Here is a 14096-nt window from a genome sequence, read left to right on the forward strand (position 1 = left end):
CTGAGCAAAGCTGTCAGTTCTAAAGTTATGTTAAAAATGTATTTTGTTATATTACTAAATCTGTGTCATTTAAAGGAGCACTCCTCCTGTTTTTCAGCCTAATCTGCTGCCTCTGTAGCATGTGGTCAGTTACAGCTACAAGCCATGAGAGCTCTGCCAATCATGATGCCACTGGACACTGAAACAGCAGGAACATGCTCTCTGGAGTCTGACAGGTGGTTGATCTGGGTTTGGCAGATGCCAAGAGAACTCTACCTACCGGAATGCATAGTGCCAACAGTAAAGTTTGGTAGAGGAGGGATAATGGGCTGGGGCTGTCAGGCTAGGTCCCTCATTTCCAGTGAAGTGTAATGTTAATGCTACAGCATATAAAGACATTTTGGACAATTATATACGTCTAACTTTGTGACAACAGTTTGGAGAAGGCCCAAGTGGCCTGCACAGAGCCCTGACCTCAAATGTTGATGGTGAGCCAGTCCTTCTCCTCCAATGTACTGACCTCACAATTTGTGGTCATGTGGTCAGTTACAGTGGAAAATAATAATCTCCTTAGAAATAAATGTCCATTTAGAAAAATTGTTGACTCAAAACACCCTTTTAATAGAAGGGTAGGGGCCAAGTATTCTACTAAAACTTCTTTCAGTCAATAGGTTTTCTCTAGTTTTACTAAGACCTCCTACTAAAAACCTGTTAGGTTCCAATAATGAGCCTTTGATTTTAGAAAAAACTTGCAGTCTGAAGGATAAAGTGCATGAAAAAGAGGCAAAAACAACATGAAACGGTTGGTTAATCTGTAGTTTGTACATTAAGAATGCTTAGGTAGCTAAGTTTCGAAGTTTTACTAAGTTGTAAAGGAATGTGATCTGTAACAATCAATCTAGCAAATCTTTACCTGCACATTTAGATTTTGTACACATCTCGATCTTCTATCCATGTCTTGTATAATCTGGAATATACATATATATATATATATATATATATATATATATATATATATATATATATTTACTCACCTTCGTACCTGTGTAAATGTGATGTGACAATAAACGTGATTTGATATGATTTGGTTGCCAACTACAAAGAAAATCTATATGGAACCTATTAGAACCTTTTAGACAGCATTGCAGTAACAACCATGTATGGCCTCAGCAAAACTGATGGAGACGATGCATGTATAATATTAGAAAACAAAAAATTTAAATATTGATTTAGATTCCTATTTCATAAATATTTTCCCCTGCTGTAAAATTTCATTAGTCTTAAGTCTCGAATTTGAGTCACAAGTGTGTAAACATCGCTGATTCAAGTCCACATCTCTGGTATTTGACCGCATGCTACAGACGTGCCGGACAGACAACAGGCTAAAAAATACTAGTATATTCTTTTAAAGTAACATCAAAGCTACATGCCATTGACTTCTGTTACAGGTTCCTATTGCACAGTGACTGACAAATATCTTCCTCAACAAAGTCAATTTCAGACAAGCAACAGTCTAATGACAGCTATCCCTCCATCACATAAACATCTGGTTGAAATGACAGAATGGAGAATATGCGTCAATTTTGTTAGTTACACACGTATATCTATTTAATAACATGAATGAACACTGACTATGGTGATGGCTCAAATTCATCGCGCCGGTGGATGAATCGCAGCTGGTTATATGGTTTTGACTGGACCAGTCCAGATTGGTTCTTGTGGACCAAAATGGACCAGTCTGAACTAGTTTTTGACCTTGCTCCCTCCTGCGCCCAGACGGGGGCACAAACCTGGCTGATGGTGCTCATAGCCCTCATGTAGCTCTCATTGCGTGAGCGGTATTGGGGCGAGGCGAGAAGGGCTTTGGGGTCCAGGCTCTCCAGGCTGCGATTGATGGAAACTTCACTCACCGCCCGCAGGTAAGAGTGGCTCCGGATCTGCAGCTTCGGAGAGTGCTCGGTGGAAATGCTGCAGACAGAGAAAGAGAGAGAGAGAGAGAGAGAGCGAGAGAGAGATGCTTGTCAAAACTTGCTATCTTTATAGGGAAAAAAACATTCGTAACTTAAGTTAATGTATCAAGGTTTTATTCCAAGTAATTTTGGACCATTTCTGTTGGTCCACTGGTCATGAGATTGTTATACAATGTAAAGGGCAGACAGCATCTTCAAATGTAAAAAGGTATATAAAAAAAAAAATATAATAATTATAAAATGGAGTTGCAAGGTTTTGTTACAACAGTACAAGTAACAAATACTCAAAAGAAGACAGCCCTGAATCTGATGGTCCTTTAGCAGCCCAATATCTACATAAATGCTACATAAAAACTTGACAGAAAGTTAAAATACTTAAGTTTTGCACTAGAGCTACAGGGCTGATGTAGCTAATAAGTCATGGAAGTTTATACAGGACCAGTTAGCTTCATGACCTACTGGTAGAAGAATTCAGGCTTCATGTTAGCTTGAACTAATGCTTTCAGATGTGTGATGAAATGTCCGTTTTTTTTTTTTTTGTTGTTTTTTTTCCAGCTAACAGTATGGCGTACAGAGTCAGAAACCACAAAATCTAACGTTAGCATGCAGTTTGCACATTGTTAATTGGTGGAGTATAGGCTTATTTCATTTAGAACTCTAGCGGCAAGGCTTAAACTGCTAACAAACACTAGAACTCAATAGTCACCTAAATTGCTTCTGTAAAAATACTTCACCACAGCGTCTTTTAACCCACTCAAACTGCATCCAGGTCTTCACTAAGGGCACACAGACTTGTCGGCATGGTTTAGAGCACTACTATACTACTAAACTATAAAAATGAACAAACCCACAGACAGCCATTTCTGACAATAGGGTCTTCATATACAACACAGAAGTGATCCAGATTCAGTGTTTGTGAAGTGACTCTTCTAAAGGAGGAATCCAAAATCAGTCCTGCTTTGTGAATACCAGCCCTGGTGTAATCTGAAATGGCTGCCCAGGTAAGTTTTGTTCATTTTGATAGTCTGTAGTAAGTCATACTTTGAATTAAACCACAGTCACAAGTCTGAGCAGGTTAATCTATTTTTACAGAAGCCATTTGGGTGACTATTGAGTTCTATTGTTTGTTAGCAATGTCAGCATCGTATCTCTAGTTCTAAACTAAAGAAACAAAATTGGGACTCCAAGCATGTTTTGACTGATGAACTATACCTGCAGTAAATGGACAATCAGATAAATCTGATTCTTTGCCAAACTATACATTTAATATGTATAGTTTGTATATGTATAGTTTTCCATCATCAGGTAGGAGATGAGATGAACATCACCGAATGATAAATCATCGCAAACCCTTTGGGCATCCTGGCAGTCACATAACAATATGCACTGATGCACTGCATAGTGTGTTTCATGATGCACCGACATACTGATGCAACCAGCGGATGCGCGATATATTTACAAAGCTGGGGTTTCTCGCCCAGAGCAATCGCTCCAGCTGGGATGTTCTGGGGTGGAGCGCACTTCATCAGCGAGTTGTATTTAAACCATACTTTGACTCCTTCTATGACATACATTCCTTGACATCAGAAGTTGTGAAGCCCCCAGGCGGAAGGGGCAAAAATATGCCGGAAGGCGACGGAGGAGTGTACTTTGCTTTTTGACCGCACACGCTCAGTGTGCTCCGCCGTGTCAAAGTCACTTCATCAGTTTGTGCGGGGGCCGCAAACACATTCACACAGCAAACGCAAAACACTCCACGTCTGCATTACGTATAGGGGCCTTTAAATAGAGTGAGAGAGAGAGAGAGAGAGAGAGAGAGAGAGAGAGAGAGAGACTCTGGCAAGATATGGAAGGAGACAGCAACCATGGATGAGAAGAAACAGCAAAACTCACTTAAGGCCACCCACACAGCTCAACACGAAAACATTGCTGACGGGCAGACACCTTGCATCCAGCTGCAGTATCAGCAGCAGGCCAGGAAAAGATGGGGGTAGAGGGGGAGAAAGAGATAGAGAGAGAGAGAGAGAGAGAAAAAGAGGGAGAGAGAGTCTTGCCATTTTCCATTTTATAACTGTAGCCTACATCTAAACCTTATTTTAAGCCTAAAAAAATAGAAATTTAATTTCTAGTCAAAATGGTCCTTAAATACTGGTTATTCAGAAAGTATTTATCATCATCATCGTCTAAATCGCTTATCCTTCTGGGTCGCAGTGAGGTGTTGGAGCCTATCCCAGCTGTCATTGGACGAAAGTATTTATTATAATACATATTTTTTAATATACTATTTACAGAATAAAATAAAATGCAATTTAAAAAAAGCGTTTTCTTTATAAGGAGCAGCCCAGTGTCCCCAAAGCTACTTTAGTGTTTTCCTACCATCATAGGGATATTTGGTCCCCACAAATAGCTAAACACAGACACACACACACACACCCCACCCCCCCACCTTCCTGGAGAGCGATTTGGGTAAAACTTGGAGAAAAGAGCCCCAGGACAGAAGCGGGTAGAGGGGGGCTTTGAGACTCCGTGGGTTTTGATTATGCACGCTGTCATCGGTGTGGAATAAGAGGATGATTTCGTGTCTCTTTTTGCTACGGCTCTTTCACCTGATTGGCCGGCTCCTGCTGTGCCCGTCTTGCTGGATTGGCTGCTCTTTGCCCGTTACCTACGTCAGCCGCTCTTAATGACACATGATGTGTCACACACTTCCTGCTACGAGGACAAAATTTCTTATAATTTAGCAAAGAGTGCTTCATCATCAAATTAACACATCATATCTGATTTCTGATCCCATTACTAAAATACTAGAACATATAGCTTGTTCTACGTCTTCATAAAATTACAATAATGAAGACACAAGCTGCATAATATGGACCGAATCCAATCCAAAACTGTTATTAGGCTGCCACATACTGTGAATGTGATATACATTTTAACATAGAATTAAATCAACACCCACAGAAACTCATCAGCAACATCTGAGTTCAATCAAGACACTCACAACTTAGAAAACATTTATCTGCATATAGCAGCATAAACACATTTCACATTTCATATGTTAATTTAATTTATAAATACATATATAACAATAAAATCACCACTGTGACTGGTCCAAATCACTGCATTACTCATTCTGAGACCTCCCTCTAACTGTGATTGGTCCAAATCAATGTATTACTCATTCTGAGACCTCCTCCTGACAGTGATTGGTCCAAATCACTGCATCTTTTGTTTTAAAACCTCCCCCTGACTGTGATTTGTTCTAATCACTGCATCCTTTGTTCTGAGGCCTCCTCCTGACTGTGATTGGTCCTCATTACTGCATCCTGTGTCCTGAGACCGCCTCCTGACTGTGATTGGTCCAGATTACTGCATCGTTTATTCTAGTGTTTATTCTAGTATATTTACAACATCATGTTCAGTGAATTTTGTTTCATTTAGTTGTGCAAAGAAAAAGTGATGTGCACAAGAGTTTAGATGCCCCTGGTCAAATGATATGTTTTGTTGATTTTCTAACCGAAAGTAAATAAACACATCCTCTACAAAGTGCAAAATCACTGTTTATTTGTTGAATTTGGGGAAATAAAATGAACATAAAATCTGGCCTGTGCAAAAGTAAAGGCTCATTTTATATTTTATTATGTACATTTAATAAATGTTTTTCAAATATTTTTGTTTATATTATTTATTTTATAATGTATTTACAAATATATAAATCATCGAACTAAAAAATTATAAATGTAATTATTTTATTAGGTTTCATTTCATTACGTTAAACTCGACATAATGAAATAACTCAGCAAATAAATGGAAATTAATGCACGACAATTTGCAGACAGCTACTATTTTTAAGTTTACATTTGTAGAGAATGTGTTTTTTTTTACTCTGAAAATCAACAAAACGTCTTTTGAACAGTGGTTGTTCAATGTCCTTCATACAAATGTAAGTAAGTAATTAAATGAGTAAGTAAGTAAATAAAGTTTTGTTACACACTTCTAAAACCTAAGAATAACTGAACCAGTTTGCATTGTAGTCCATGTTACTGAATAATAAGCCTTAGTATGTAATAAACTTGGAATTTCAAGGGGTTAAACTAAAATGAATTAAATAAGTAAATAAATAATCATTTGTTTGGGTCCATAATACTAAAATAGTACTGAAAATCGGCACATCTGCAAATATCCAGGCCCAAACTGTGAATTCCTAAAGGGCTGAAGACTGTTATCTGATACATCTGTCAAGCTTGAGCAGTGAGGTGTTTCTATTTGCAGCACATAAATGGCAATGTATGATTTAATGCTGTGTAAACAAAGAGAAAATACCTGCAGACTTGGTGACTAATTCCATATAACAGGGAACAACAGTTTAACTGACCTATGCTGCAACACTGAGGAGTTCTTTTTTTTTTTAATGAAAACAAGTTATATATGTGATTTACTGACCTTAGCCCAAGCAAACCGGTCTCAAAGGACTGCCTACTGCGCATGTCTGTCACCATGGCAACCCCAAATTGACTAAGCCACAGGTCTGGACACCACCCCCATAACAGCGTGTGTTTCAGTGCAGTGCACTCATTAAAACGGGATCTGTTCGTACGGTTCACACATTACCGGTCCTAAATATAACTGCAGCGAGTCATAAAAAAATCAATTTTACATCCATCGATACTAGGGAGAATTCAGAAAGCTCTTTACCTGCAACCCCAGAGTCAAACATGGAAAATGTATTTTATGATGTCAATACAGCACTTTCGAAGGAGTCCCATGGAGAAAAATGGCTAATTAAGAGTAATTACTCATACAGAACTTGCTGCGCTCTCTTAATTAAAAGAGTGTATGCGCTCCTGGCTGGCTGCGTTTCTGTGGAGACTCTGTGGAACTGATATACAGGCTGAGGGAGGCACGCCTAAAGCCTCTGTATTCGACAGAAACAGTCTAACGGTCGTCATATCATAGTAGCGTCACAGGAGAAACGCAGTATTTCCCACAGTTCTGCGTACGTTTTCTCCAGATTTTAAATAAACTAGAAAAAGAACATTTATATACAGATTAGAGGTTTTCAAATGCAGTATGGATTCTATAATACCTGCTAGTTAAAACAACATTTTTGTCCTCACAATATATATTTTACCTCATTTTCTCCTCAGTTCAGTCGCTGTGAGGTCTGGTCTAGGTCTCCCCATCACACGATGCTACTATGGATTCTGACTAATTTTGATACTTTAATATCTGTAGGAGTTGCTAGAAAAAAAACTTGGCTCAAAATGATACAGGGCTGTGTAGGAAAGCACTGGTGTAACCAAATGGCTATGTTTACATGCAAAGCTTTTTGCCAATCTGATTGGTTAACACATTATTTGGATAGTCCACTTTAGATGCTTTGTAGATACCTTATTTACTTTCAAGATATATTCAACCAAATAGCTACTAAATTGACCTTCATTTTCTTTAACTCTAAATATGATCTAATCCTAACCCTAACCTTAATCTCAACCCAAAATCTACACCCAATCCTCACCCTGGTCCTAGCCCTAACCTGGTCCAAATCCTAACCCCACCACTGTTTAGAATCAAGAGTTTCAACAGATAGTTTGTTAACAATTTGAGCATCTGTAGATAATCTATAGAGGACTATAGTGGACCATCCGATTGAATACATTCGGATTACAGATTAAGACTGAGGTGTTTATGCTCACTTTACTCAACAATCCGATGGAAAATGTCTGTTTACATGCTCAGTACAAGTACTCTGATCCGAAATTACGCCGTGCGTAGAGTACCACTTAGTGTACACGTTACCATGACAACAACCATCACGTGAGTCAAGTCAGAGTGAGGCGTGCATCCTCTGATTCACATGAAGACAGCCACTGTGTTTTCCAGCTAGCACTAATGTAACATCATTGGAGAACCCGAACTGCCAATCCTGTTATGTCAGTAAACAGACACTTGTGTGCTACACTGAAGTTACATCTACTCCCTAAACTAATATTCTACTATTACATTACCTCTCATAGGCTTATGGCATTGACCTGCACCAAGTTTCAGGCCTAGCATAACCAGAAACATTAAAAAAAAGGTTCAACATCACGACTTTGGCTGTTGTAAGAAATACGAATCAGTATTTCAGTGTGTTGAGCGACGATTCTTAGCTTAAACATGCTATTTACTCATTAGCTTGCAAGCTAGTATTCTAGCCATAGCTATTCGCCTCACTTCTGTATGTTTCTCTGCCTGAGAGGGAGGAAAGTGGATAATAATGACTTACAGAATGTTATAACGGGAAATATTACTACAGTTCTTTACCAGGTCTTACCATGAGATGGAAATAACAGCACAAATTCTAGAGAACGCTGTGTTGCTGCATTAGCATTGAAGTAGTAGTTCTAAAAACAATTCAGCAAACATATATATCTTGTGAACGTCTATGGGAGATCATTACACTGCACATTACTCAGAAACAAAAAATAAACAAATACATGATCAAGAAATATCATTTTTTCTTTCACTGATGCAGCTGCAGTTGGGTGATTAGCATAGCGTGGGACTGCATTAGCTACTAGGCTAATTACTCGGCAGAAAGATAAACCTGTGTGACCTATATAAACAGGACGCCAAGGCCCAGGGCAAAGCAGGGTCAGAAAGTGAAGCGCACTGTCTTAAAGGATTACTATCCCCCTGCCCTCCCAATAGCAATGAATGAAATCTTGTGGAGGCCAGTTAATCTTATTTGCATAATATTGACACATTCCAAGCTTCATGAATTATTAGCAATGTAGCATCAAGCTAATTATTCATTTACATTTCACAGCAGCAAAATCAAAAGGCTAAACCAAAGCTTTGTATGGCTGACTTTCATAGAGTAAGGAGTCACCTAAAGCAAGTCACACAAAAATGTGTATATGAGGGCAAAAAGACAATAAACACTGCAACAGGTAATATATGGCAGCCAACCATACAACACTGACAAATACCAGTAACTCTGACTTGTCTTAACATGGATTAGTTTGCAGGTAAGAACCTTATATTTGCATACATTTGCTCTCCACTTGGCTTAAAGGAATACTTCACTCAAAATTGCTAACATTTCTAGTACTGAATGGCAACTTCAGCCTGATTCATTTGCATAATCCCTCTCAAATTTCTTTCTCTTTAAGCACTGGTTAGCATGAGCAGTGTTTAGCTTTCCAGTAATGCATTTTCTATTTCACATATTAGATCATGTGAATGTATGAATTTGCAAAAAAAAAAAAAAAGTGATTTCTTAAATTGCTAATTTGCTCATTTGCGGCCTACTGTGATATCAATATTGCAGAGGCCAATTGCAATAACGATTAACAAACCATTTATTCTGCACCCTGGAAAAAATGTTTTAGGGCAATTGCCAGAATAAAACACAGCTTGGGTTTTTATGCTGCTTCAAAGAGGCAAGAATCCAATTAGTGGCATGCTATCCTGTACACAGCACAGGAAAATCCATACCTGATCCAGCTCATCAGCTAATTATCAAGCCCTTCTTGAGTTGGATCAGGTGCGCTGTGGCAAAGAATAGACCATGTAGGGCAGTGGGTCTCCAGGAGCTGAGAACCTCTTGGCTTAGAGTATATAAAAGGATACACGGCCTCTGTATGCTTTACATGACACAGAGCAGTGATTAGCAGTCCAGGGAGCAAAACCAGAACCAAAAATGAAGTGTGTAATCAAAAACAGGTCAAGTGAAAACTAGTAAAATTAAAATGTGGCTCATCGGTCAATACTATTATTATTAGGGATGCACCGATATATGTAATATAGGCCAATGTAGACATTTGACATGTTTTAATGTACATATCAGCCGATGATGATGGCAAAGCATTTTGGAAATCTAGATGTACCTGCATTAGCATTAGAGAGGAATACAACTTATTTCTGTAGGGTTATAAATGCAGTAAAATGAATTTAATACAGTTGATTTATTACAGTAGCCCAGCATAAACAAGGGCAATAAATACATCACAAAATATCAGTTTGAAATATTGGTTAAATCTAAACACCTACCTGATGCTGATCATTTATTTTAAGCAGTGCCCATACTGATATGATTCTGATATCATTGTGCATATTATTTTCTCTAAATGTTTTGAACAGAAAAAAAAACATAAAAAAAAAACAAAAACATTTTTTTATTGAGAAAGAATTAAAAAATAGTTATTTGTGTTCTTCTGACATAGAATAGCAGCCATATTCAAGTAAAAAACAAACTCAAGTCTGTTTTTGGTTCATTTATTCAGTGCAAAGTTAGTAAGGTTAAGTTATTAATCAATTAATGTACCTAAATGATTATCCTAACTGGTTAGGTTTTACTTATAAGGGACTTCTCTAAAATAAGTGGTGTGATTTTCTATCTATTTTCAATTATATTTAGTGAAAAACAGTATTAAATATACTATACTAAATTAAAATGCACTTGAGTTGTATTATGGAAAGCATCCCGCAACTCACTTGACACTCTCATTAAACAGCCAATCAAAACACTGATAACACATCATGTGATCAGATCAAACAACATACTTTCAAACCAAAACAGGTGGTTGAAAAAGAGATCCCACCTGTCACCCTGATTGATTCAAGGTTAATAGTTTTGCAGATTAGAAGTGCAGATTCATTTGGGATTCAAATAATGAAAATAATTTCATGAGTGAGACATCAAGTTGGTTATAACTGTAAATAAATTTTCATTTTTCAAAAGCCTAATATGAACACAACAGAAAAACTTAAAAACATTAAAAGGCTTTTGATAGATAGATACATTACTGATATACAGATATAGAAAAAAATATGATCTATCCAAAATGCGAACAGCTAGATTAGCTATCTAGTGGAACAACAATGTCTTGCATGCAACATTGCTTTTCAATTGCTTTGTGTAACTGTCATGTTGCACAGAAATTATGTTGCAGGCAACTCACTACATGCAACTAGTTGCATAAATGTTTCACTTTGTAAAGACATTATTTGCAAATATGTCATAATTATTCTTTAATATTCGTAACTCTTGCATACATGTCTGGTTTAATATGTTACAAAGTACCAAGACAAATTCCAGTCAAAACTGACCTTTTTTACATCTTCGGTCATATCAAGCATGATTCATAATACCATCATTTAAAACAAAACAAAAATAATCCATTATCTTCCATGACTTTTGCTTTGATGCCCCAGTGCACTAGTGGGTGAAGTTTCTCCTTCCCTTTGTGAGAGGTGAAATGAGGCCATAAAAGACCCTCTTTTTATTTCTAAAAGAACCTTTCAGAGAATGGTTCCTTAAATGAGATGCGCAAGTGTAAAGAACCTTTTTAAAAACTATACAAATGAAAAATATCTTTAATAGAACCACACATTCAAGCCAAGAACTGTTCAGAAACCTTCATTTTTAAGAACAATACTATGCACATTAAACTGATTCTGAAATATCAAGCTGCTCATGTTCAATACAAGAACATTCAGTCTCAAGAAGTGAAGCGCACTTACTTCAGGGTGGTCATCTCGGTCAGGGACGGCTGGGTGGCTTTGAGGTAGCTGGCCCGTCGCGCCTGCATCTTGGGCGAGGGTTTGGGACTTCCGTCCGAGTCGCCGCTGTCGTCTTCCGCCATGGCCTTGACGTAGCTCCCGCTGCGCATGCGCCGGCACGGGATGTCCTCATCCTTACCCAAAGGGAAGCCCCCCCACTCATCCTGAGGCACCTGCGGGGTCAAAGGTGACACAGCATCACACATCTCCGCTAAGGACTGCACGTGGCCATCCACACCAACCTCACACACAAACACACACATACACACACCTCATACGTGGCTCCCTGCGTTCAGTGGGCAGAGGTAATTAACGAGGCTGCCGGTGTGAGCTCGCATGATTAGGCTAACGATGCCTCCCTGGGTATCACTGCATCTGTCTCAGCTCCACTCTCTCAGGGATTAAGCTCATCAGCAGATTCTCACTCAACTAACCCAGACCAGGCCCTTCATACAGATAATCCATGTGGTAATAGGGGTGTAAATTTCTGCCCCACAATGAGCTGATTCAATTACAGTTCTCCACACAATGATTCAATGCATCATGAGAACCCACCTTGATTCGGATTAGTGATAGGAACCATATATTCTTCAGTCCATGGTAACCTAAACTCAATTCAATAACAATTCTGTGCGTCAAGAAATCTCAAATTTTAAAACTACGATTTAACTCGATTCAATTATAACAGAACATACGTTGTACAGCCTGAAAACTGATGCTTAAGGCCTGAAAAAAACGATGCCCAAAGTAAAGCAAACTGGGCCCTTCATACCTACAGCATGATTCAAAAAGATTCGTCCGATTTCAAAGCACCATATTTTTACAACCGTGAGGAACCAATCACATACCAACTGAAAGAGGGGGTCATAGAGTTTCTGACTGCCACCGGAAGATGGCCTTCAGTCTGAGAGGAGACGGCGACCACTGAGCAGAAAGCGTCCTGCGTTCTCCAATTCAATGAATCCGTCATGACTATGCAACGTGATTTTTGTCGGCAGTGAAGCTCCAACAGCTCAGAGCGTTCGTCGCTGGTTCCACAACACTGGATGATCTCCGAAATTGCATTGAAAGAGCCGTGAGTGCAGCGACACCCGACATGCTCAATCGAGTGTGGGATGAATCTGACTATGGTGTTGATGTTGTCTGTACAGCTGGAGGAGGTTCATATTGAGCCCTTGTAAAATTACATAATAAACTTTACGCTCATTTGAACCATTTACAGTTTACTGCATTGATCTGTAATGATTTACAAGTGAAATAAATCATTTTAAAAATCGGATGAATCTTTTTGAATCACACTGTATAATTGACAACTTCACAATGATCAGAGTCAATTATGATTCTTTCGCATATGACTCAATGCATCATGAAATTTCAAATTTTACTATGACCTGCTCATACTGTATGTGACAATTTTGGTATGATTCAGAATTATTTTAAAAAAAAGCACTGAAATAAATGATAGAATTATTTACACAGTAGTGAACTGCATGCAGAGATGTGAAAATCACTTTCCTGGTTCTCTGCAAGATAATAACACTCAATAAATTCATTCTTAAAATAAAACTTTCCTGCCTAACAGTTCGCTAGCTGACTAACATTGACGCTAACATGTAAGTATTTTGGATTCAGCCACACGCACAATTCCATACCTTTAATGCAGGTACTTTCATAACTCACACTGTGCACTACATACAGTACGGAGCCATCTTAGATTCGGCCTTAGCTCAATGCTAAAGCTAGTTAGCCAGCTAGCTGTTAGCCACAAAAACACAAGCACAAACAGAAACAACGTCACCCAAATGTAATTTAATGTTGAATAATTACCTAATTATTATTTACTGTTCGTGACTTTTTTGATCTATTTTGCAATCAAACAGACCCACAGAACTATCCTAATAGGCCAATAGATAGTATTTGACTTACGTTACACTCGTCATCGCCGCCATATTGTTGACATACCACCAATCAATGTGGCATGACAGCAACACTCGTAGATTCACCGTTTTGCACACCGTTACTAGCAACAGCAACAAACTACCCGCTTTTGCGATCAGGATAACGTTTGACAGTGTAGTTGATGGTAAAGACAGAATATCATTGACCGTTCCATAGATTAAATAAACGATTTTAGTGATTTGTGTCCTGCGATGAATAGGTTGATGCAGTATTATAGATATCTGGACAGGTTAGTGGAGGCAATAAAGCATAATCAGGATTCAAAGATAATGTATCGCGTTTGAATGGATCAACACATCTGATCAAACTGATGAGACTTCTTTTCTTGACATCTTGATTCGGCAGTCATTGACGGCTCTTTCGCGTTATGCTGAGTGAATGTCAATAATTTGGCCGTTGAATGCTTCTTCCAAGTTTTGCGAATACTACCTATTCTGATCAGTGCTTTTAAAGAGGAGTTTTTAAAGTGTTGGCTCTGCGAATTGCCTTGCTAGCTAGCTACCTATGACAGTTGAGCTTCAAAGGTTGTTTCAAAATAGTCCTACACCAAGTAACCAAGCCAGCTACCTAGATGAACCTAATGTCGTGAATCTGTTAGCTATCTAGCTAGCAAATTTGGAGTGTTTTTGGAATTGAGCT

The 14096-nt window shown here is 38.4% G+C and overlaps 1 protein-coding gene across 1 annotated transcript in view; it reads right to left on the reverse strand.

Annotated features, from left to right (window-relative positions):
• dlgap1a (discs, large (Drosophila) homolog-associated protein 1a) overlaps window positions 1-14096 on the reverse strand; it is a 203941-nt gene that overhangs the window by 49168 nt on the left and 140677 nt on the right. Inside the window, exons 4-5 of the mRNA XM_036556772.1 lie at window positions 11460-11671; window positions 1770-1947 (exon numbers count right to left, since the gene is read on the reverse strand). Coding sequence (XP_036412665.1) covers window positions 1770-1947; window positions 11460-11671 — 390 coding nt within the window. The remainder of the gene's footprint in view (window positions 1-1769; window positions 1948-11459; window positions 11672-14096) is intronic.

The sequence above is a fragment of the Colossoma macropomum genome, unplaced genomic scaffold (assembly GCF_904425465.1).
Source record: "Colossoma macropomum unplaced genomic scaffold, Colossoma_macropomum, whole genome shotgun sequence".
NCBI lineage: Eukaryota > Metazoa > Chordata > Actinopteri > Characiformes > Serrasalmidae > Colossoma > Colossoma macropomum.